The sequence below is a fragment of the Corvus moneduloides genome, chromosome 3 (genome assembly GCF_009650955.1).
Source record: "Corvus moneduloides isolate bCorMon1 chromosome 3, bCorMon1.pri, whole genome shotgun sequence".
Lineage (NCBI taxonomy): Eukaryota > Metazoa > Chordata > Aves > Passeriformes > Corvidae > Corvus > Corvus moneduloides.
In genome coordinates, this window is record NC_045478.1 from 99030386 (window position 1) to 99052763 (window position 22378).

Genomic DNA, 22378 nt, shown 5'->3' on the forward strand with positions numbered 1-22378 from the left:
TCCCCGGGCAGGCTCCGCAGGGCGCGGAACGCCGCGGCGCGGGACCCGCCGGGCCCGCTGCGCCGCTTCCCTCTCCGCCGCGGGATTGGCCGGCGCGCGCCCCGCCCGCCATCCCGCCGCTTCCCCTTCCCTCCGCCGGGAAACCCCGCCCACCCCGCCTTCCCCGCTCCCGGTTGGAGGAGCCGGCTGTCAATCATCGAGTCCCCAGCGCGCGGCCCAACTCCCGCGTCCCTCTCCGGCCGCCGCGGGCCGAGCGGAGGGTGTTCCGCGGTCCTCTCCTTCCATTGGCTGCTCTGAGCCGTCAATCTTACGGCACCGCCAACCGCGGCCGCTGCTGCCGCCCCCGTCCCGCCCCTTCCCCCCACCCTCCGCTCAACTCCGCTCGCTCCGCCAAGTTGCGCGGCCGCTGCCCGGTGACTCTGGGGTTCTGGTGGCGGTACTCGCGGCGGCCCCCGGCGGAGCGTGACGGGGCGAGATGACGGCGGAGGCGCGGGGAGCACCCGGCGGCGGCTGAAGGCGGAGAAGGGGCGTGTGGAAGCGAGCAGCTGAAGCCCGGGGGCGAGTCCGGCCGATGACAGCGGGCTCGGCTGAAGGGGACGCGGAGCGAGCGAGGCGGGAGCGGGCTAGCGGCGCCGCCGAGCCCGTCCCGCGGCGGGTCGCGCCGCGCCTGCCCTGAGGAGAGCGGGACCCCGGGAGGGAAAGTTTGGAGCTCGCCCGCCCCCGCCCCGCCGGGCAAAGTTGTCTTTGGGTTTGTTTGTTTGGTTTCCCTTTCCTCCTCCTCCTCCCCCCTTCCGCTCCCCCGCCGGCTCCGCGCGGGGAGGAAACGGCGAGGGAAGCAGGAACTGAGGAGCGACCCGGGAGCCTCCCCAGCGCCCGGCAGAGCTCGCTCCACTCCTCTCCTCGTCGGTGTGGTGTGTGAGAACAGCCAGGACTTCGTTTTTGGTGGTGTTTTTTTGTTGGTTTGGTTTTTTTTTAAGCCACTTTCTTTTTTGCCCGCCCGCTTCTCCCTCCGGTACAATATATGCTCGTGGAGAGCCGCCCCGCCGCCCAGCCATGTCGGCGGCCATCTCTGCCGCGGAGAAGGTGGATGGCTTCACACGGAAATCGGTGCGCAAGGCGCAGAGGCAGAAGCGCTCGCAGGGCTCCTCGCAGTTCCGCAGCCAGGGCAGCCCCGTGGAGCTCTCGCCGCTGCCCCAGCTCAAAGGTACGAGCCTGCCCTCTCGCCCTCCCCTCCGGCTGCAGGTGCCGCTGCCGACACCGCCTGCCCTGGCTTGGCCCCTGCCCCGCACCCTTTGCCCTTTAGCCGTGTCCTCCCCTGCCCCCGGTGCTTTCCAGGTAGGGACCCCGCGGCAGGAATTCCTCCTCTGCTCACACAAACCAGCGCCGCACGGGTTGGCTCTCCCGCGCTGTCCCGGGCGCTGACCCCACTAACTCGCCGCTCCCCTTTTTTGCCTGGTTCGCGTGTTTTTTAAGGTCTTATTGAGGAAAATGTAGACGATAAGTTGTGTTCAGGAGAGCAAGGAATTGAGCGCTAAAACCTGGGAGCGAGCGGTGGCTCCTCCCACGGGGGATTTTGCGGAGAGGAGCTCTGCCCGTGGCATAACATCTTGAGTTACCGGAGAGAGTTTGCGTTCGGCTGCTCGGTGCTTTCGCACCGCTCTTGGACACTGTTTGAACAACGTTTTGCTGCTCTTCAGGAGTTGCTTCGGAGGCTTTCTCCTACACAGTGCTGTGTGGAAACACTCTCAAGTGAATGGAAACTCTGGATGCTGGCATTGCTGCCACTGAAAATAGACCGTGCAGGTTTTATCCACTGTGCTGCAGCTAAAATCTGAGAAGGCTCAGTTGATTAGGTTACAAAAATGAAGCGAAGTTCATTGCAACCTTCTGCATCTTTGAACATCAGAATAAATTTCTGTGTATTTCAAAAATTACAAAAAGTACTTGTGGGACAGAGAATACAAAACTTGTTATTAAAGCATTTGTCAGGGACCTGAAAAATAAGGGAGGGCGATTACTCTAACTTGACCTAGCACGTTAATTTTGCTTCCACTGGCTTTAAAGTCTTAAGGCTTTTGAAGCTGCATCATATGATGAGGGGAAAAAAAAAATCTGATTTGCAGCAAATATCCAAAATCTGAATGAGATATAGCAAACTTAAAAGTACTCCTAGATATTAAGTATTTTTTTTCAGTTTGATTTTTATGGCATTTACAATTGTGTCTATAGTATTTCAAGACAATCCCTTTTTTCCTGTTCTTTGAGTGGCAGATGTAAGTGAATCATAAATCTGGCTCTTAGCAGAAGTGTTATTGACTAGAAATAAGCTTAGGCAGGGGAGCAACATGGGGGAGGGTTGTTTGTTTGGTTTTGGCATGTTTGCTGCAGTGGTTTTGGGTGTTAGTTTTAACAACAGCAGGGGTGTTCTTGCTGCTTGTTTTGGGCTTTCCTTTCTCTCTGAAATTGTGTCCTGTCTTGGTGTGCTAGTTTGATTTGAGGGATTTATAAGCTGGATAATTTGTTTGAAATCAAGATCCAGTTTCTGCTGTTCCAATGCTGTTTAGACAATACATTTTCCTTAGAGATGGATTTTAGAAAACCACAGTTGAGACCTTGTAAAGGCCCTTGGTAAATATTGCACATAGGGGGCAGACTTCAGAAAGTTTGAGTCTTGGTCCAGCAAACAGTTAAACATACATGTGTTATGCAGGGAGTAATTCCAGCTTAAATCAGCATAATGTCCAAGTTTACATTCTTTGCTGAGCTGGGACTTTAATATTAAATTTTTAACTGTGCATTATTAAGTCTTGTTGTTTTGTGAGTGTGATTTTACAGCTTTTTACTTACAGCACAGAGAAATTTTGCATGGCATCAGCAGCTCAGATATTTGGAAATTTGAAGCCATAAACCAGCAGAGGAATTTCTTCAGTTATGCAGGGTTTTATAGTAGTTTGGATTGCCTTATTGCCTTAAATTCTAAAAGGAAAATCCCATCAGTCTTTATGCTTATGATTCAGATGTAAAGTCTTGCCTTGGAGACCTGCTTCAGAACAGAAATTGTGAGCAAAATACACTTTTATGAGCTGTAGTATCCCAAGTAGCTAGTTTGCAGAAAGTCAAGCAGCACTCCTTTGCTTGTTTTTCTCCCTTAGGTTTGTGATGCTTGATTTGTGCTGAACATAACCATGGACATGGGATGGTTTCTTTTTATCTGTTGATGCTCCCTCTCTCCCTTTTCCTCTTAAACCTTCCTTGCCCCTGAAACCAAAAAAGGTTCTAGAAAGAGTTTGCTCTCTCTATAAATGGATCGTTTTATGAAACTATTTGTTCTAATCACATATGTCTTGGGAAGATGAAGCTTTGCTTTATTCTTCAAAGTTGATATGGAATTCAGTGATAGTTTTGATGCTGCCAGTGTAGTATCATCTACAGAATTATGAGCCAGAATTCCCAGGGAGGGGCTGGAAAAGGAAAGTACGGTCATTATACTGATGCCTACGGGTGCTCAGCATACACTTATGTAATTAGAATACGTTTTTTCTTTTACAGACCTCTTCAAATAAATGGTTAAACCTGGTATTTCAAACCTGTATTGGGAGAAAAGCGGATATTGTTAGATGAAAAAGCAGTTTGGTATTATGCTGCTGTAAAATATTTCATCTTGTTTATAGGTACTGTCTCATTTCATCACTTTTAAGAGAAAATATTCTAAAATAAACAGTATTCTAAAACTCCCCAATAGGTTTGTCAGACTGGCCTACATTTGCATCTATTTTACTGGAGGGAGAGATGTGCCAGAAGAAAAACAGAAATTACCTATCACTTTAGAAAGTACCTTCTTGGGTAGAGGGTTTTGTGGTATTTTTCCTTTTCTCTAGGGGCTGTTCTGTTTGCCACTGAGATGGCCAGCTCAGATGGTGAGACACACTTTCAGAGTTGTATTGTTTCAAAGCCTCTAGACAGATAATCTTAAAAGTATGTATTTCTGCAGTTCGTTGTACTGCTGCTCTGAATTACCAAAATTCTGTAGTTTGGCTGTGTCTTTCTTCTCCAAGCAGTGATACGTCGCATCTCTTACTAATGGGGAACAGTCCTGAGTAGTACCCCAGTAACAGGAACTCTTCCCTTCAGAGGTGTTGTTGGGGGAGTGAGATTGAGAGGAGGGATGGTAAGATTGTGTGTTGTGATTAATATTCACCTTATTTTTGTGTGTGATGATATCTATCCTGTTTAGATGAAAGCTCAGCAAAACCTGACTGATGGCAGGATACTCAAAATAAATTAGTACTTTGTTCTTGAGTTAATTTAGGAGATTTCCTAAAGCATTTGTTATTCAGGACAGTGTCCATTTTACTGTATTATTTAGAAACTGAATAAGGAATACTGAAGACATGATTATATTTAAAAGAAAAAAAAAATAGCTTCATCTCCCCCAATCTTCTTTTTATTTTGTTACCTAAAGTTTGCATTATATAAGTCTTTTGAAGAATCTTCAGCCAAAGTAATGTGCTGGAACACAGCAGAATTTTGTCATTTCATGGACAATTCTGAGAGTGTTGCTTTTAAAAAAATCTGGCAAAGGGAATGTTATTTTTGTTGTCCTAATAAGTGATGATTTTGTCCCAATAGGAAATTGTTTTAAGAGACTGCAATAGGACATGGCATTTACCCTCATTTTTGAAAAAGAGCTACAACTTGACCTTGGAACCTGATCTGACTCTCTCCAGTAGATGCATGCATGCTTGTCTCTGTCATTTTTGGTTGAAGAAGCATGTAGAAATACAGGTGAAAGGTGGTGAATAGAAAACACAACTTGTTGCTTTTATTTGGTATAGTTAATATGGCCTGTCAGGTTGTAAAGCAAATAATTTTTTTTTTTTTCTGTGTACCAAACATGTCAGCTGCAGCTGGAAAGAATAAACATTTCCTGATGCCTCTCACCCACACAGCAGAAGAACTGGAAAGTGGTCCAGAAATCTCTTAGCCGTGGACTAGCAATAGCTACAGGGATCTCTGTGGGGCTGAGAGTTACAGAGGTGGAGTGTGCTGGAATAAGACGTTTTTAAGAAGACCTCCCAGTGTGTAGTGTCAGCATTCAAATACACGGTGTAAAATAGGTGTTAAGTCTGGTCTTTTCTTTACTTAAACCCTTGAGAGAGAGCTTGGGTTTGGCTGAAAACCAGTTGCTGCGTTCAAGCTAAGCTTCTGTGGCAATGTTACAGGGAGACCTAGTAACCTTGGATAGGTAAAATTTTAATGTTACTGAATCCGAGGATCAGTTCAAGCCTCAAACTTTGAGTCACATAGTGAGTACTTCAGAGTGACATAAATAAGTGGAATTAAAAACAGCTGAGAGGAATTTTCTTGTCATATTAAGTTGCCTTCGCTCCCCAAGGGAAAATGTGCTTCAGAGTTTTAGAATGGTTTACTTTTACTACAGCCTTAATAAATATTTGTAAGTGAAAGGACAGTTTTCTCTCTCAGATTTGCACTTGTTTTTTTATATCCCTCATGATCCATTGTTATTTCCTCTTCTATAGTCCCCCATCCTCCACCTTTTGTATTCAACATCCCTTGCAACTTCTGATAATCTTGGATGAGTTTTTCCTTAAAAGTGAGAATCTTTACTTCAGATGAAGAATAAGGATGTTCTGTGAGGAATTTATGTTTAACTCTTACTATAATCTCAGCAGGGTGCACTGTGAAGTAGTCAAAACTTCCTTTTTAGTGAAGTTACAACCTTGAGAAATAAACAACCTATAATAGATGAAAAAGCTGTAGTAGTTGCATGAAAAATGAGCTGTTTGAATTTTTTTCTATATTAAGGAACTGTTCCTAGTTTTTGGAGTGGAACGTTTTGGTCTTTAATTCTTAACAAATTGACCTTTTTTATCCGTAGACTTGAATTTTTGGTCTTAGAATATACTTCCATCAAGAGCAACTCCTAAATATAGAGCCTATTGACAGTCTTCACATGAACTTTTCTATTTAAATCTTTGATATCTTCTATGTGCCAGCTTAGTATCAGATTTCTTTTTCCATATTCATTGCTTTCTGGTTTAGTCAGATAGTAGTTTTGCGGGTGCTGAATTTAATGTTAGTTACTGTAGGAAATACTAATGGAATTAGTTACTGCTGCAAGCTATCTGATCAAAAGATGATTTCTTCAGTCTATAGATTTGGGTTTTTTTAACATCTGTCTATCCTGAAATCATTCAGTGCTTTTGAAAAGGTGTCATACCAACAGTTCTGGACAGATTGATATTCTTTTTAAGCACAAAGGGGATATGTTTTGTGTTCTGATGAAAAAAAGACACTTCCATTGAGAAGGCCATAAAATTTAGCTTCTATACCCTTGTTGTCCTGATTCCTGTTTTAATCTAGCAGGTTAAAATTATGGCTTTTAGCAGCATGTGGATTTGGAGGGTTGGAGCTGCAGCCCAATTAGATGAATAGGTAGTAAATAACACCTGTTTTAGAAGACTCTCTTGGCAAAATGCTCTACTAGAAACTGGATGGTGACAGCTTCTTTTTAATGTCTGAATCATTGATTCTATGATAGAATTACTGGATTAGTTTCTCTCAAGTTTTGCTGAGTTTGTGGCCAGTGAATAATGTTGTCTACAAGACGCTTATTTCATAGTATATTTCTGACTTGAAAGCAGAGTTCATCATAGTTGAGGTTGCCTTCAGTTTTCCTTCACAAGACCTTATTCTCAGCTTCTTACAACATTGCTGAACTGTTTGGACTGAAGTTTTCCATGCCAAGTATGGACAATTTTATTTGCAACTGTTCTTCAGGCTGATTTTCTTAGTTTCAGCAAAACCCATTCAGACTACTTTGAAGACTAGAGGAAAAATAAATTGTATAGTGTCAATATTAAAAAAACCCAACAAACTGTGTTGAGGTTTAATGCTTGCAGTACTTTGGACCTTAGCACGTGGTTCTTAATGCAAATATGCAAATGAATCTCATTTGGTCCAAATTCTTTTTGGTCCCATTGCAGCTGTTGTAGCTCAGCAGCAAGACTGATGGGTTGGTATTTACTAAGCTGTTACGTACAGATCCTTCAGGATCTGCTGTGCTGCTCCCATCTGCCATGCTCTGAGGTGTTCTGTGTAGCTTTCTTTGGGCTTCTTGTCTGTGGTACTTCTAGGGCAGAAGACAAGTGTAGGGAAAACCTGTTATTTTCTACAGGTAAGAGCCCAGGAGTACATTACAGGTGGAGGGATGGTATGGAACTGGTGAGATGATGGAAAAGCTTAAGTGGGGAGAGAAGGCAGAAGCCACGTCCTCTCCAGTGGCTGCAGGGAGCTTGGTGTTTGGAGTCTCATCACTCCTGTTGGCTGTGAAACTTTCTGGAAATGTTTCTTGCCATATTCTCTTCTAATTTCTTTGTAACTTTTCATTGCAGCTGTGGATTTTGAACTTCCCATGATCTTCCTGAAACTTCACAGGCTTAGGGTTTTTGTTCTGTACATCAGGAATTGATTGCTGATGAGTTAGTTCATCATATAAGGTTTTTTTCTTGAGAATTTAAAATGGAGGAGAGCATAACTGTACATTTGGGGGTGGGAAAGACTGGTGAGATGTAAGTGCAGGATTCTGGGTAAGATACTAGGCCTCAGTATTTTAAGGGTTTGGAGGCTATGGGAAGAAACAGCAGTCTGATCAGAATTCAGCAGACCTGTATCCTGCTAAAATAGTCGTATGTATTGCTGCAATGGGTATGGTGAAAAGAAAAGGCTATAGATTAAAAAAATAAAAATTATGCTATTGCATTGCTTTTTACTGTTGGGAAAAGATTTCTGTCTCATTCTCATCTTAAGTTGCTTTTCTTTGCCCTTACCAAGGTTTCTGAGAGAGGTTTCTCCTGACCTTACCAAGCAAAGCTTTGGTGAAATTGATGGGTTTTGTCAGCTTTCTTGATATGATAGGATTCAGAAGAGAAATACAAATTTTGCTTTGGAGTTGGGAGGTCAAGGTGAGAGTAACAGCAAAAATTATATTTGTGCATGTATATTCAAGAACTACACTGCAAAAGGAAGATGTCCTATCTCTAGTAAATAATTTTTTAAAACTCTTGAGAATTTAAAAGATGGTAAAGTTACTCCCTACCATAAGAGAAAAGCTTTCCACATGTTATGCAAGTTTCAAATTACTGATTAGAAGTTTGTATCTGAGACCATTGCATGCTTGGAGATTTGGCAGGCTGTGGGTAACAGACAATGAAAGCGACACAGTAGATTTTCTCAGAGCTGAGAGAGGAGGTGGGTTGAGCAAGTTTAGAGAAGGACAGTATAGCATGGGGCAGGAAGGCTGAGCTGAAGAAGAGCAGGAATAAAAAGTCACAGCAACATGTCTAAAGATGAAGGGGGAAACAGCTTCATTTCTGCTACAGTTGTATTAAAGGATTAGCAGAGTTCATCACTGCATAAACAAGTGAGCTTTTAGAAGTGATTTAATAGGCTTATTTCTGTAGATGCTTGGTACTTCAAAATACAAAAGCACAGATTTTATTTTATTAATATCATCCCAGGTAAAATTATATGGGAGAGTATGGGGGGGGAAAGTGCTTTTAAAAAAAGAGTTCTAATTTAGTGTAACTTTTGAAAAGTGTACCATATTTTCCATTAAAAATTCTGTGCTTGACATATGACGTGTGTAAGCTTGAAGTCTTGTTAAGCAGCAAAAATTTTGGTTCCACATGTATGTAAAAGCAACGAATGGTGAGAACTGAGCTTAGGTGTTGAAGTATGTATGGGAAATAAACTTATGTATTTCAGCCTAGTTGGATTCTCTAGGCAAACAGTTGTTATTGTTTGGAGAAGAAAAATTAAGATGTGATTATCAGAACCCTCTTGAGTGACATGGGTTTGGTCCCACAGTAAAGTCAGGAAGGACAAGGTTTGGTAATACATATTTCTTCATTTTCCCTTAAGAGTAGGAAGCAGGATCAAAATAAACCAAATACATCAAAGTGATGTAAGTTGAGTTTAAAAATAGCCAAGAGATTTTGCCAAATGGGAGAGTACTTAAAGTGCAGGATCCCTCATTACTGAACACTTTATGTTTACAGTTTTTGGTAGAGAGTGTGTAACTGTTAGAGGATGCTTAAAATTGATGAAAAAAATGATCTCAAACTTTTATTTATGAGGCTAAATGTCTACTTCAGTTAAATTAAGCAAAGAAATCCCACAATGTTTGGTATTTGTCTGCTCAGGATGAGCTGTTCTCATTCGGGTGGTGAGAGTTGGGTCGCTGAATGCAACATGACCAGGTTTTCACCTCTGTTCCCCATCTAATTTAAACATTGCACACATTGTTACTGCAACACAATTATAAAGTATCTCCTTAAATTATTTATCCCAGAAGACTTGGAAAAGCGAGAAACACTGGTGGAGCCAATTTGTGAAGTACATATTTATCCAAGGAGCTAATCCAGTACTTGTAACTTCCACAGAGATTTACACATGAATTCAAGGGAAGAGGTGGGTTTTCCTTGTCTTTTGAGAAGTTAGATTGACTGCTTCCTCTGGCACACATTTCCTATTAAATGACTCTTCTATGCATCTCCTTCACCTTTAAAAGCTAAGTGCTAAATTAACTGCAAAATGAGTTTCTGTACTTCTGTTAAATAGTGTTTAACAGCTACACTTGGTTTCAATAAAGGGTATTTTTATATTTCACTTAGCACTAATATTGCCATGTGAAAATTACATGAGTGTTTCTTCAGTTTCTGGGAAAATAAATAAACGTGATTTGTTGACTTGCATGTTCTAGTGTGATGTCAAACTGGAGCAACTTCATCATTTTACTCAAAATTAATTTTATACTTGGATATGGTGAGGAAATGATGGGGAAGAATACAAGTTAATAGATATTTAATCTGTTAATAATGCCACACCAGATCCACTTATGGCATACTTCATAATTACCGCTCAGTCATTATAAACTACCTTAATGTCAGTCAGACAGGAGTTTTGCAGTTGACTTAATCTAAAGGGAACTTAAGTTGTAAATACAGTTGCTGTCCTTCCAGACTTACAAGGTGCAAATCAATTTGATTTGGTCAAACATCAAGCAAAGTGTTTAGGTTGCTATTACTTGAAAATGTCCTGGATAATGGGTATTAAGCTGAAATTTTTACTGAGCATGTGTGGCACACAACTTTGTCACCAGCTTTTCAGCTGTCTGTGGGCCCTGGTAAAATTTGTGGACAGCACTACAGCTGTTGGGGGATAAAATAGGGAGCAGAGCTGCTCAGATTATTCTTTTAATTCTTAGGAGGGTAGGAGCGAAATGCTTTCTTGAGTCTGCCTTGTCACACCGTCAGGGGCTTTATTGCATCTTCAAAATTACATGGGAAAATCCAAAATTTTGTAGAACCATTATGCTTTGATAAACAGTATTTCTCTAAGGGCAAGTGCTTCCGTTTGTGGAAAAATCTAAATGATTTCCTGTTTTGGGAACATGGAGCACCATACCAATTGTCCCTTCTGATCTTTTTGATTTGACACTCTCAGAAGCTTGGTCTGTAGTGTCCTTCCATTTCTGTAGTCTCTTGGGTTTTGCTGGTGGTTAATTTTCCTGGCACAAGAGTGAATTACCTGGAGTAACAAATTGCTCTGTGCAGCCTCTCTGGGTGCTTTCACCTTGTGGTTCATGCAGTGTAACCTGACTTAGACTTTAAAGGGAAGACCCGTTTACATATGCGGGGCTTTACCTTGACCTTTATTTGCCCTCTTGTTAGGAGGACTTCTTGAAAGCATCTCTGTCTTACCATAACAAAAACCTTCGTTGCATTTCAATATCAAAAAAGCTGTTTGGGAGTTGTCTTTTCTGTTTGGGAAAGCAGTTTTAATTCTTGGGCTGTTGTATCACTTTCTATAATTTTAAGTTAAAGGTGCTATCTATCCCATATTCTCATCTTTTGAGAAACAATTTCCCATTCAAGTAATTAATTACTCTCTCCTTTTCCCAATTGAATGACCTGAACTGTGCATGTGAATTCTGCGATAGGATTTATCACCCTTAAATTTAGAAGTATCTTCCTTAAAGAGGCAGATTAGTGTTTTAAATTAATTTTTAGAGGCTCTGAGTGTATTCAAAAAAGGCTTAACTCTGCCATATGATCAGTCACTAAAACTGCTTTATGGGTTTCAAATGAAGACAGCAAATACAAGTAGCAGTGTGTGTCAAAACCATAAATGAACACATTGGAGAGCATAATAGTTGACTTCTGGGTGAGAGAAAGCTTGTTTCAAGTACAAGATCAGTGGGGGGGTTATTGTTTTTTGAAAATATAGCACTTCAGCTGTGTAAGAAGTGAAACTTCTTTGCCTTTTGCAATAAATACACTATCACTCTGAACAAAACTTCATATGGTTAGCCATGTGCAAATTCTTCAGCTTCTCAGTACTTTCAAAAACAACATTGATTCAACTGTGTCAGTCCATTGAACAATTTTTTCCCCTGCTTTTCCTTGTTGTTGCATGGAACTGAATTTCAGCTAGATTCTGAACTGCTGGTGTGCTCTTGAGGTAACCTTTGTATTGTTAAACTTGTACATTTTGTTAAGGGTGACTTTAAGGTGGTTTTTGTTCCTGTTCCAATGATTGGTATGCTTGGTGAGTTTTTATTTGAAGAATCAATGGTGGTTTAAGTCTCCTTTTTTTAGAAAGTGTGGTAGAAGTAAGGTGAATTGTGGCAGGCCAAGTTACTGGAGTCTAACTTTTTAAGGACCAAAGAGGATAATTCGTATCAGTTTTTGCATCTAACTGCTTGTTGTCTTCTGTAATTAAACAGTAGGAAATAAGGCTACTAATACGAAAGCATTTCAGTGGGGTACTTTCTTACTCTCTGCAGTATCTTGGTTGACTCAAATCTTAATTAAAATCAAGGGATTTAACATGGTAGTAGCTAGAGACTCTTAACTATATGATGTTATAAGAAAGCCTGGAAGACAGTAGAAACAATCTAGATAAGACACTTGCAGTTTATTGTCATTGCAAGAAGCCATGTCACAGAAATTGTGACAGATGTTGTTAGATCAGCATGGGCTTTTCAGATTTTCTGGACTGATTTGTTGAGGTCAACTGCTGGCCACGTGGAGCAGCAGATGAGACTCTCTGAACAAACAGTGTCTTATTGGGTGGGAGACAGCTTTCCAGGAGTACTTTTTACTAAATGACTTAAAAATTATCTGTAGCCTAGACTTGTAACTAACTTTCTAAACCACAGTGCTGTATGTGAATAAAAGGAATAGTTGATTGTTGTTCTCATCTACTTTTACTTCTAATGTGTGATTTCCTTCTTTTTTTCCTTCCCTGGCATGTATCACAGAATTAATCTTAAATTCAGAATATTCCAATGAGCAAAATTTCTGATTTTTTAACTATTTCAAAAGAGAATGGAGACTTATCATGTGGAGGGTGCCGCAGTGTGCAAGTCTTGCCTGATGACCATCTGTGGAATAGTTTACTTAAAAATGGAAGTACAGGAGAAGCTCAGCTTGTTACCTTGATTGTTCCTTTGCAGTCCTGATTTCTGAAATGAAGTTAAATGTTGGTATGAGCACATGGGTCCTAGACAGGATTGACCAACTTGGCAATTCTTGGCAAGTACGTTTTTTGTTTGTATTGTGTGGTTTTTTTGTTTTGTTTTTTGTTTATCTCCTATAGGTAGTATGAATTTCCTTTCAACAATGATTGAAAATGCCCTTTTTCTTGATTGTCTTCCAAACCTCTTTTTCTAGTGAACAAACTTACTTTTGAATAAGGAGCTGCTTAACTTTTAGGATACATAATTCTATCCTGACTCCTTTATCTGTCCTGGAAAGTCAGAGTTCTGTTTACTGACAACATGCAGAAAAATTCACTCAGCCCCTTCCAGAGTCCTAGCAACAGCTGTAGATTTTGGGGTAACAGGTACTTTGAAAATACATTCTTTGGATTCTGATTGGAGGGGGCAGAGGGGAAACCTACAACTCTGGTCTACTAAAAATAGTACTTATTCCTTAGGATGACAAAGCTTTTTTTATGTGGAAAACCTGAAGCTGTTGATGAAGACTTCCCTGGATGCCTACGGTGCTGCACAGAGCTCATCTGAGTAGCCCCATCAGTTTCACCTGGGCTGTTGAGCTACCAACAGCTGGAATTTTGGGAACTTCTCTTATGGATATATGGAGTTGCTGGGGAATGTTGTACACTACCAGTGTAGCCAAGTATACAGTATACATTTTTTTCTTTAAAAAGGAGCTTAAAGTGATTTAAAACAAAACAAAACCCCCCAAAACAACCAAACCCCTCAACAAACAAAAAAAATCCAAAATGTGTTATTCTCTAAAGTGTCTAACTTAACTGAAAAATTTTACCTGCACATTATCTCATGCCTCAATAGTTGGATGATATGGTTCCAGAGGAGATGGTAAACTAACTTAGCAGCTCACTGCAGAGAGCTTCTGCTCCCATTGCTAATCCTGTGCCTGAGCTGATGCACATCAGGCCCCTCCAGAAGCCATTTAACCTCACTAATATGACTGTGTTATTGAGTTAAAGCAGTTTAGGAAGAGCCTGACAAGTTCCAGAGCCGGTGCTGATGGATGGATGTGACTGGAACAGAGAAGGGGAAGGGAGGAGTAAATGGGAAAGGGAGTAGCAGGGAGGGAGACCTCTCTCCTCAATCTCTTGGTCAGCCACCGACTTTGCTGCCTGTCAGGCTTACAGATGGAGACTTCTGAGAACATGGAAACACTCTGTGCCCTGTTGTAACATCAACTTCACCGAAACTGCGTCTCTTAACAATGCTTTAGCATGCCTGTGACATCAGCACTGACACTCATGCTAGGAGAGATCACAACAATCATGTACATGAGGGCTCTTCAGAACAAACGCAAATATTAAATTTAGGTGAAATAGGCCTCCCTGTGCTTGGTTTATGTAAATGGGGCAGAGTTTATCACACTGCCTCTTTTTCAGACTAATGGTGTCTCTGAAAGGAGCGGGCTGTACAACAACATTGAGTCTTTTAAGTTAAAAGCCCCAAAACCAGAGCTTTGGTGTCTCATAGTCCACGTGATCCTCTCTCCATGTCAGTGTTAAGGCTTTGTTCTGCTCGAGCAGATTCCTCCACCACTGGGTACAGCTGAATATAGTGCGGTAAAGATAACCAGACAGCAGAGACTAAATCCTAAACTTTGCACTGTGGAATGCAGCATAATTATGACATGATCCTTTTCATGTATTCAGTTTGTCAGGAAATTGTGTAGAAGTGTAGGGTTGTCACCAGGTTCTAAGGAGATGTGTGGTACTTTATTCCATAATACCATTGTCCTCTAAGTGCTTGAAAATGCTGTGTATGAACTGCTTTAAGACAAAAACTCCTTGGTTGTTTCCCTGGCCTCTGCATCTTCCTGGGGTAGCTCTTTCAGGAAAAAGTAGAAATACTTAATTAGAGAGACTTAAAAAAAATGGAAAATGTTTGCAAATGTTTGCGAGGGTTTATTTTGTACTGGCAGGGAAACTATGAATTTTGAACTTGTCATTTGTGTATTTGAGAGAGTTTTTGTGGATTTAGAGTCTGGTTTCTGTTGATGAATCAAGGATTATGTTAGGTTCTCTGGCTTTGTACTGAAGGTCTTAAGTAAACAATTGTGTTGAGAAAGGAGAATTATCTTTCTTTTCCTTCCAGGAGGAAGGCTGTAAACATAAGAGAGAAATATATTGCAGGAAGACATTGTTGTAGCGTGTTTGTGTCTCCAGTTATGAACCAGTGAAGTAGCTCTTATGAATTCTTTCCCTTTCCATATTTTGCTTGGGCCTTCCCCAGAAAGATTAGTCTCTTAACTCAATATTCTATGATCAGATTTGTACTGATGCCCTTACAAATCTGAAAGCATTCAATTTAGAGACAGATCTGTACAATCATACAGTTTCAGTGTTTTAAAACTTCTGCTCAGGAAGAACTTCCAAGTCATATTGCTTGCTACTTTTTGTCCTTCAATGTTGTGGCTACTGTCGGTGATGAGGGGGGTTTGTAAACAGTAGAAGTAGTCTGTGGAGAATTTAAGTATTATGAAGTGCAACAATCAAATTAAGTATTTTAATCAGGTACAAGATCTCTACTATCTATCATGGAAATGACCAGAGGCAAGTCATGATTAAAGTGGATCACAATTTGCAATAATTCTTTTGGTGCTGGATGTTAAGCTTTTGTCTTCAGGATTTCCCATAATCATACTTGATTCAGGGTTGTTTCATTGAGGCACCCACTGTCTACTTTGAACCTAATTTATCTTCTATGGTCTTTATGGTATTTAGGGTATTTGAAGAGTAACAATTATCTTGCACTTCATATGTACGATGTAAATCTTCATAGAATATTAGATTGAAGCTAGTTCAAAAATCATGCCATGGGTTGTTCAACTGCTAAAGCTAAAAGCTCCAGTGTTTATGCAGTTATGGTGGCACACTTTATTTTATTCTTAGAACTAGAATGAACTATTGTGGTATTATTTTGTTGTGGTATAAAGTTGTCTAACTTTTACTGTGTTGGGATAGTTAAAGGCAAGGCTTTGAAAAGTTAAGGACCCCCGTCTGCCAAACAATCACATGGTTCCCATGGTACCTTTCATAACATTCCTGGGGCAAATGTGCAATGTGTCAAGCAGGGATTGAGCACATGAACACAGGTTGTGCTGGTATAACAGAACTGGCTTTCTTGTTGCCTTATTTTTTGCCATGGTTGCACATAATTTTCATCTCTTGAAGATGACTAGAGTAGTAAGTTAATAAAATAACTGTGTTTCCCCTTGTAAGTATGAAAAAAGGACATATGCTTAGAAGAAGGTACTTCCTTTGGTTTTACTTTAAAAGTTTTAATAGTAACAAAACAGATTAATGGGCAGGTTTTTCATTTGAGGAAACGTGACAAATTGAGAGAGCTCAGGTTGCTAATGAAGTGGACTGGTGATGCATGGTAGGGGAGAGATTCCCTGTTACTCTGGTGTGTAACTAAAAGTGGTTAATGCAGGAATTTATTTGGTATCCTAGGGAAGGTAATAAGTGATTTAATTATTTTGTATGAATTCTAGTTACTGGCTTTTAATCTTAAGTCAGTTTGAACCATGGTTAGAAGTATTCAGGTTTTTGAAACTTCTAGGTAAATTTTGCTTAGTGATACTTCATTTAAAATTTTTTTTTCTTAATTTTTGTAATTTTTTATCATTTAACTATATTGTATTCGCTGTGCCACACTTGTGGACCTTTGTAACTTGGAGTATAGTTGAGTTTGTAGTGAGGGAAAATAAGAGTAGGCTCGATTCCTGTGTTAGTCTGGCTCTCAGCTTGGGGCTAGTGACAAAAAAACCTGCCCTCCCTGTGTCCGATCCTTAAATTAGGCTTTTTGGATTTTATCCTCAGCATGTCACTGTTACTGCTTTGTTGCTATGATACAATACTTACTCATGCAATCCGCTGTAGAATATTAGAAGATCTGAGCTGAAATGTTATGTAACTTACAAATGTTTTTACAGCTGATGTTCATTATTTTGCAGAGTGTAACAATTCATGTCTTTGTAGTTATCTGAGCAAAATAAGCATCTTGCAAGGATTTTATTCAAAAGAAAAATGGTTAAAACTGCAGAATTGACATTCAAAACTGTGAATCGTTCTTCATGAGGGAGTAGTAATTGCTGGCTTGTTCAAAAGCTCCCTGAAGTTGTTATGCTCAGCTAATAGGATCAGAACTGTCAGGTGGGGAAAGGGAACACAATACAGTATTCTGGTGCCTGAATTTCCAGGGCAGAGCGAGCAGTATGGAGGACAGTGGAGGCATGTCAGTTCATTTCAGCAATTACTTTTTGCTTATGGAAACAAAACAATTCTACCAGATAACTACTGAATATTAAACCTACTGTTGACTGTTGTTGTTCCAGCCACAAAATGAAAGGTGTTTGGTGTGAAACTTGAGAAACAGGCATTCTGTTCACAGAGTGAACTGTTGAAGGTGTAGACTTAATGAAGTTTGTTTCATTAGAATGATCATAAAACATTAAAGAGAAGTGTGAGGTTTTTCGTGATTTGTTCAGGTTTTAAAGTGAGACTTAAGATTTTTCAGTACTCAATTGCCTTTTTCTTGTCTGGATAATTTTTTTGGTGATGAAACAGCAGTGCTCATAGCAATACTGCAGTGAATGAATGATGCTAAGGGATGTAGTCAGGCTGTAGACAAGTCATGAAAATTCTACAGGGGAGAGCATTCTTCATTTGGAGATAAAATTGGGAATACAGTTTTTTCACCAGTGTGAGTGAAATCCCAACTGGCTGATAGATGAGGTGATGCTGTACTGCTGCAGTGGCTTTGAACCCCTACAAACAGTTAAGAACAAAAGGCACATTAAAGCAATTTTTCAGTTAATGCCATGCCTGTTTTTGTTGGGATCATGCAACTTTGGAACAGTTACGATATATTAAGGATTTATTAAATTTTCGAGGTGTAGTGCTTGATAATCCATCTCTTTTAGAGTCAATGTGAAATGCTAATGGAGGAATTTTGCTTATCAGATTACAGAGGTACTGAATGCTAAAATGAAAATGCTAAGTCACAGCCAAACACATTGTCTTAATAGGCCAAAACATCTGGAAAACCCTTATATGACTGGGATTGTAATAAATTATTTAGACCAAAGCATTAAAACTCAGGATTAATCCTTTCGAAATATTGGAATTCTTTCTTCAGAGAAACATTGATCACATGATGTCAAAAGTATGTGAAGCATTTTGCATTGGGGTAAAAAGACAAGGTTCCTTCAAAGCAGATTTTACAGCTTTTAAGCAGGTTACATAATAAAGGATTAGGGAACAGAATGAGACAAATCAGATGAATGAAAGGTTAGTACGATGCACTGCTTCTGGATATGACTTTTGGTGAGGGAGAGATGGGACTCATTAATGTCTGTATTTCAAATAAAGTTAATTCAGGAACTCATTGTTGGTAAATATATTTACTGCCATGTCTTTGTCCATTATTTCTTTCATGTACCAAAAGCTGGGAATGGCGGGTGTTTCATTCCAACAAATATTTTCAGTTTTGACAAAATTGCTTATTAATTTGCTATTAGTTTGCTGACTGAAGCACACCATTCCACATAAAAAAACAAGTCATAGCTATGCAAATTCCTGTCAACAAAATAGACTTAGAAATCCTGTGTTTGCTTCTACAGACTTCAGTGTTTGGGTTTTTGTTTTCTTTTATAGATGCCACCTTCAATGAACAGCAGGATCTTTTCTGTCAGAAGTTGCAACAGTGTTGTGTGCTCTTTGACTTCATGGACTCTGTTTCAGACCTGAAAAGCAAAGAAATCAAGAGAGCAACACTGAATGAACTGGTTGAATATGTTTCAACAAATCGTGGAGTGATTGTTGAATCAGCTTATGCTGACATAGTGAAAATGGTAAGTAGAATGCTCTTGTTACAGTTCGAATTTTAATAAAATATCTTAATCAGTTTATTACTTTAATGGCATTTAACTCAGAATTGTGGTTGGTTTTTCTGCTTATACAATATAATATAATTTGTTAATGATAACTTGGCTTAGAAAGGCTTGTAAAAACAAACAACTTTCAAGTTTTAATTACTAGCTGAAACATGATGCATTCAGGTTAATTAAAATGAAAGAACCAGTGCACTGCAGATACTTGCAGTCTGGATAAGCTTTAAAGTTTTTCTCTTTCAGCAAATGGCAATATTTCAGTGCTGCCTATCTTTATTTACTAGTGGCAATGGAGAGTTAGGCTGAAGTTTTCTGGTAGTGATTGCTGCAGGTACTGGTGACAGCAGAAAGGTTTATAGTATAAGAAAGCAACTCTGCTTTGTAAATACTTTATATGACTGTTTGTTATTATTTTGGCCCTGGAGAGCTGTGCTAGAGTAGCCTAAGTGGTTTACTGAGGTTATAAACTGTAGGATGACTTGTCCCATGCAATTTCTACTAATGGCTTGTTGAATAATGAACAAAATATTTGTGGTTGTTATCTGCTGACTTTCCCAGGTGTTTATGTGCATTTTAAAATGCTGCTTAAGTAATGGTTTTGATCTGCCTGTACTCTGTGTACAGGGAACCCAACTGAAGGACACTTGAGAATAATCTGAAATTGGTTTTTTTCTTCCTAGAAATGTGAAATGTAAAAAGAATGGCTTTAGTGCCTATGAATTTATGCTAATGGTTCTCTAAACTTTGGTGAAGTTTACGTAGATAAAATGCTGACTTTAAAAGAGCTCTCCAGAACGTAAACAGAGCAGTTCAACTACACAGCCTACAGCCTGTGTAGTTCTCTGTACAGTACAAGCTAGTTTGTTCTTAAGGTTTGTTTTGTTTGTTGTTTGGTGGTTTGTTTGTTGTTTGGTTGGGGTTTTCTTCTGGGTAGCTGATAGGGAAGATCAGATCTTTAATGTAAATAACCGTGGAAGTTTTGCCATTATACTGAAGGGCTAGGATTATTGGAACCCCTTTAATCATTTTGGCTGTTTCAGCAGATGCTTATTAAGTTTTGCAAAAAAATCTGGGGACACTGGGGGTTTTTGTATAGTTTTGTTTTTTAAAGGACTTGGTTTTCTGTCCTAAATATTTTTTATGTAAGAAAATAAAGGACAATGTATGTTCACCTCTTCTTAGGCTTTTTTTTTCTTGCTGCTGGTGGCAGCAAGCCTGAATCCTTGCAGTATTTTCTTATTCTGTGTGCCCTCTGTAGCCCCTTGTTAGGAGAAAGAATATACTAACTAGCCCATAGTACTTGTTGAAGGGAGGTTTTCTTTTATATGGGAGTTGTTTTCTTTTCTTGGCGATAAGGTGGTGTTGAGCTGGTCTTTTGAGGTTTTTGTTGTTGTGCAAATGATTGGCTTCTGTGGATGCTTGTTTTTCCTTCCATAACAAATTTCCATCTCCTTTTCTCCCCTAAAATGACAGAAAGTGAAGAAGCTCAGTGAGAGCTTTAAATGCTCAGTGAGAGCTTTTTGAGAGCTTGAGACAAAAGATCCTTCCAAGCTTGAATAGTATTTCTAATCTCCCTGGCAACTGGCAGCAGAAAAGGCCTCTGCTGTGAATTAGGACGAAGTACCAGCTTTCAGAAAAAAGTCTGCATGGGTCTGTTTCTCCCTCCAGATAACACCTGTGTCAGGCTTGAGGCCTGTCTTGGTAGCAAAACTTGTATGAGATTGAAGAGTTACGGTTTCACTTTTGTTTTGTTTGGGTTTGAAGTTTTTAGGCTGTTCGGTGAAGAAAAAGAAAGAAATTAAAAGAAAAAAAAACATTTGGGTTTTACTGCAGAGTTTGAAGGATCGTGTTTTTGAGATAAAAAAAATAGAAGTGGCCTTAATGAAACCCAGCTATCATCTGGCTGGTAGTAGAGGATAGGCAGACTAAAAAATTCCCTGAAAAAACCAGAGTGGCATCAGTGGCAAAAGCAGAGACAATCTCTTTCCAATGCCCCTTGTCTTTCCCTAGGCCTGGGACACCTTTCCTCCAGCTTGCAGAGGAAACAACCTCAGGTTTCAAACAGGTTTCCTTGGAGTCGCCTGAGCCATGGGGAGGCTAAGTCAACAATGCCTTAGAGATAGCAGGAGGGGAAATAAAATGTTGTTTCTGACTAGTGCATAGGCAAGGTCTGTGCAGGTGAGGAGGTCTCTGGTATTCCTTTCCTTCACTGGTCTCTGTTGCCAGGATAGCTGCTGGGCCAGTACCACACAGGCTCCTGCTCTGCTTGGATCCTGAGGTAGGGAGCTTGAAATGATACAATTTCAAGCCACTGAGGATGGAACAACATCATTAAAAAAAGTCTTTGTTTAAACGGATGTGCAGGACACACTGTAGGTTATTTTTTTGGTGCCCTGGGCAACCTGATTTTCTTTCAGCTGAGGAGGAGTTTTGCTTACAAATAGTTTTGAAGGTGTAGCACAGCAGTCAGTGCACCTCTGTTCTAGGTCATCTGAAACTAGTGTCTTCTCTGGAAATTCTCTGTTAAAAGCACTCTGAAGCTAACAGGAAATTAAGGTTTGGCACTGCGAATATTTTAAGTTTTAAAACTTCCTGGGAAGTTAGAAAGTTCTACTTTTTATCAGTTTGGGGAGCATAACAGAAATGTCTCTTCAGTACACGTTACTCTTCATCGCCTTGTGCCTGTCAACCTCGCCTTGTTCCCCAGCAGCATATAAAACTTCAGTGTAATGAGATTATCCTAACAGGCTGTATGAGTTGTGAATTCAGAATTTAAAAGAAATCAGGTATTCTCAATCTGTACACTCAGAAATTGGAATTGAACTTAGTATCTTTCACATGTTTAGCTCAAGTGTACAGACAATAGGGGATTTTTTTTCTGTTTTGTTTTAATAAAATATAATTGCTGAATCTCAGTCTATTAACTGGCACATTTTTGGAAAACTGAGATTTAATTTAGAAAGCTGATGATGGATTTATCTGGAAATCTATCCAGCTTTAAAAACCTTTTATGATTTGTGTTTCTGAAATCACAGTTTTGGGATAAGACACCAAAGAAAGAAAAAGAATGATTTAAATAATAGAAGAGGATATAGAGAAAAATTTGCAAAAATGTTGCAAACATAATAAAGTAAATAAACTTTTTTGGGGTGAGACAGGCTAGTACATAAAAAGGGTGCAAGGTTTATTTTAAGTTTCATATATTCTCAGGAGATGACTAATGCTAGCGGCAGTACTGAATACTCTGAAAATCATGCAATTGGTTTTCCAAAGGCCTGGCTGAGAGGCTTGCTAATTGTTTCTGCTACAGAAGTGTATTTAGTACTTATTACCTTTGTTTTGGACATGAAACTGACTCACTACTCTGAGGTTCTGTGCTGAAGGCTGATCAGCTCAGTTCAGCAAGATGCATGTAGAAAGAAAAAGAAGCGTTTTCAAGAGATGTTACCAGAGCACTTGCAAGCAGAGGTAGAACATTCTCTGTAAGAGACTGATTCATGTGCTGGAGGGTTTTATTGAACACCTAGTAAGAGCAGAGAAAACAAATAAGAGAACCAGGATTGCAATGTTGGGTTTTGAGCTTGATTAATGTTCTCTGACTCCTATTTCCCCGTCCTCTCCCCCCCAGCCTTTTGTTCTTGAGCTTTGGAATCCCAAGTCCCTTGTGTTTACAACATTAAAGGACAACTGTACTGTTTCTCATGGGGTTTTTTGTTTGTTTGTTTGGGTGGCTTTGTTTGGTTTGGGGGTTTGGTTTTTTTTTTGTTATTTTTCCTGTGCATTAAGCTCGGAGACAGCTGTAGTGCCCATCCCTACAGAACATCATTGCCCTTCCAGTCCAGGACAGCAGCACCACAGCTTTGCTGTGTCCCAGCAGGAGACAG

The 22378-nt window shown here is 40.0% G+C and overlaps 1 protein-coding gene across 1 annotated transcript in view; it reads left to right on the forward strand.

Moving 5' to 3' along the window:
* Positions 1-357: 357 nt before the first annotated feature.
* Positions 358-22378, forward strand: part of PPP2R5A (protein phosphatase 2 regulatory subunit B'alpha) — a 42746-nt gene continuing 20725 nt past the window's right edge. Inside the window, exons 1-2 of the mRNA XM_032102942.1 lie at positions 358-1204; positions 18259-18455. Coding sequence (XP_031958833.1) covers positions 1054-1204; positions 18259-18455 — 348 coding nt within the window. The 5' untranslated portion in view covers positions 358-1053. The remainder of the gene's footprint in view (positions 1205-18258; positions 18456-22378) is intronic.